General features: G+C 33.3%; 1 protein-coding gene across 1 annotated transcript; it reads right to left on the bottom strand.

The window, feature by feature from the left end:
* Positions 1-532: 532 nt before the first annotated feature.
* On the bottom strand, positions 533-2795 carry LOC134273150 (matrin-3-like; the record flags this gene model as incomplete). Its single annotated transcript, XM_062755324.1, has 4 exons — positions 533-756; positions 906-1044; positions 1290-1411; positions 2000-2795. Coding segments are annotated over 4 exons (1116 nt in total), but the record flags the coding sequence as incomplete, so codon positions are not given.
* Positions 2796-3252: the final 457 nt, after the last annotated feature.

The raw sequence follows: 3252 nt of genomic DNA, 5'->3' as shown, positions 1-3252 counted from the left end.
TATTCTTGAGTTTAATTTATCAGTTAGTTGTATTCATTTCACTTGCATATAAATTGTTCATTGAAACCATCAACTGAATGATAACAATGGTAACATCTATTATCTTTCTGAAAGTACCTATATGTGATTTTCAAGACTCTCAATCTGTGAATCAATACTATATCATGAAAACTCTGCAATCAAATTAGAAATCAAAAATTACAAAACCTTTCATATTTAAAACAAACTGTAATGGAAAGCCTATTCAACCTCAACATGACATTAAAAAAAAAATTGTGGACCACATTATATTAACAACAGTTCTAGCATGAAAAATGTGTACATGTTCAAAAAGAATGAAATATGTCTAGTATAAACATGAAAAGCATTGACAGGAAATAGAAAAAAAAATCCAGTCCTCATTTAAAAAAACATGCTGCCATTAAACAAAATGTATATACAAAATGTTAATATATACATAATACTAAATTCTGTCGAACAAAATACCTATGTCATCTTTCTCTCTTATCCAATGAAGACAGTTAATACTTTATTGTTAATGATTACTCTCTAAACAGAGCCATCTTACAATAACAAGTTCTTTCTCGTAAAAGAATTGCTTTCCTTAAAAAAAACAGTACAAAATCTCATACTGGTGTACAAAACGAATGCAAAACTGAATGGTACAGTTGACAAGATATGGCCTGAACTGATGACATCACTTCCTGCCCCTGCGGCCTCTGTTGGCATGGGATCCAGCTCTTCCTCTTGTACTTCCTACAAGTTTATAAAACAGTATAACATCTTGGAAAACTTCCATCTTACTGATAACAAAAAACAAAATTTAATAATTTTGGAAAATATTTTAGGTTAACTATAATGTATGTATATATTACCATCAACAGCAGGTACTTTCTGTTCCTTACCCTCGGGGTCAGTCTGTAGACTCTCCACACCGGATTTAGATTCATCCTTCATGACAATTGAGGAAGCTGACTGGTCCTCACCTTTTTCTGCACTTTTGGTAACCCCACCTACAGGTGTCTTCAGCCCTATCATGGCACTCTGAAATACAGTATAAATATTCATAAATATACAATTTCTACTATAGTGTAAACCTGTTTATGCTATGGTAGATAGCACTTTTAACAATTAAGTTTAGTGCCTATTGTACAAGTACATACAATGCATGTCAGAGAAAACTGGCATTTTTAGCATGTTTATTCTAATACTATATTTATAAAGAATATTCTGAACAATGGTATTTGAAGAAAGGTACATTTTCTTTCTTTCACATTTAGAGATTCTACCTTGTATTTATCGTAGTGGGCCCTGGTTTGACAATGGGACTCCTTAGCTGCCTTTTCATTGTTGTAAAATTTACTACAAAGCTTGCAGTAAAATCCAGTCACAGGAACTATATAATTTTGACCTGTAGAAAAGTACAACAGTAGATGAGTTATGAAAATAAGAAGCAAATGAAACCTAGCAAATGTAATTTCATCAAAAGTCATTCAAGATTACAAAGCTCACCACCACAAATGTTCACTGGAGAGCCTTATACCAAATGTATATGGGCTTTCATTAAATATTTTTTAAAAATATATCTACATCTAAAGCTGGAGGCATGTGACTTAAGCTCTCCTTAACTTGAACGAGGTGAGATAATAGAAATATCTCTTTATCAAGCAATTGATTCAAGGAAAATTTTAATTTTGATCTGGACACGATAAGGAATAGTTGTGGACATGAAATACCAAAATTTCTGTTAATCAAAATTGACACATCATAGATCTTTAGTTATACTGTATAATGTAAATTCCATGAATATCTCATTTTTAAAGAACCATGCAGTTTTATCAAAGGAAGAAGAATATAACAACAGATTTTTCTTATCTACCCTTCTCAACACAGCAATCTCAGCAAGGAAGCAAAGAAATTGATATGCCATTGAAGGGTCAAATCACAAAAAATTTGAGCCACAGATATTGCTGAAGTCATTCAAATATTATATACCCACCAATAGGAACATCAGAGCTGTAAGGAGGAATCTCAGAAGCTGACTCTTTTGTCACAGGGGGATCTGGCTTGGCCTGTAGAGAGGGAGTTTTCTCTGAGGTCTGTTGAGGTACCTCTTTGACTGATGAACTTGAAGGGGTATTTGTTGAATCCTCCACTTTTTGAACAGAGGTGTCCCTCTTCTGCTTGGTTGCAAGGTTATCAGAGACGGGAGGCATGTCTCCTCTAGTTTCTGCTGGTTGTTGCTCCACATCGGCTGTCTTTCTGGCTGGACTGGTAGAAGAACGTTTCGGAATTTTGAAATCCATGCCACCAGATCCTTTTTCCTTTCCATCCACTGTTTTTCTGGCAGAAGACAGTTTTGGAATTCTGAATTCCATGCTTTTGTTTGTTTTTTCCTTATCACCTTCTATTTTGCTAGCTGCACCTTTAGAAGGTCCTTCTTTTGATGTTATGCCTTCCATTCCTTCAGGTGTTTTCTTCTCTACTTCAGCTGTTTTCCTGGCTGGAGTGGTTGATGGCTTTTTCTTGGTATCAATTTCTTTAGATGATTCTTCTTTTTTGGTGGGTTTGCCTCTGTCTGATTTTGTTGCCTTTAAATCAGCTTGGGAACTTCTTTCGTTCTCTGAGGAAGAAGTATGGCTATCTGATTTCTTGTTGCTCAGACCTTCCTGATTCACAGACAGATCTCCATCTTTGTTAGCTGAACTTTCTTTTTCCTTCTTCTCAGAATCATCAGTGGACTTCTCTGAAGTCTTGGTCTTTTCAGGTGATTTGGTTTCTGTTATTTCTTTGTCCTAAATTTCAAATTAAAAAGATCTTTTTAAATCTAAATACTCTTGATATTCCAACTTACTTTTACTGGTACATGCAAAAGATATTGGCAATTAACAAGAACATGCAAATGAGTTTTACTGTTAAGATAACAGATTTACAAATTACATGTATTAACACAGTTTTATTTTTGCTTCATAAAAGTTAACAAATCTCTAGGCAATCAAGAGGAATTTTTGGACATCAAAAAAAGAGCATATAAAAATCAGAATACTGAATTTATCAGTTTCATAAACAATAGTGGATACCAGGCATTTAGCCATATGATAAATGTTCAAATATTAATAACTAAGTATTGATGAACAGAAATCTCAGTTGCTTACTTTATAAATTGTAGGAAAAATTTATACAAATAAATTATCAATTAATTCAGTTGCCTTTAATTAAAAAGAATGTTTTAATTGATTAAAAGATAAGTAA

The sequence above is a fragment of the Saccostrea cucullata genome, unplaced genomic scaffold (assembly GCF_032062105.1).
Source record: "Saccostrea cucullata isolate Sc308-1 unplaced genomic scaffold, CSIRO_AGI_Scuc_v1 ctg7559, whole genome shotgun sequence".
In the NCBI taxonomy this organism is placed as follows: Eukaryota; Metazoa; Mollusca; class Bivalvia; order Ostreida; family Ostreidae; genus Saccostrea; species Saccostrea cuccullata.
This window is presented reverse-complemented; position numbering and strand designations above follow the sequence as displayed.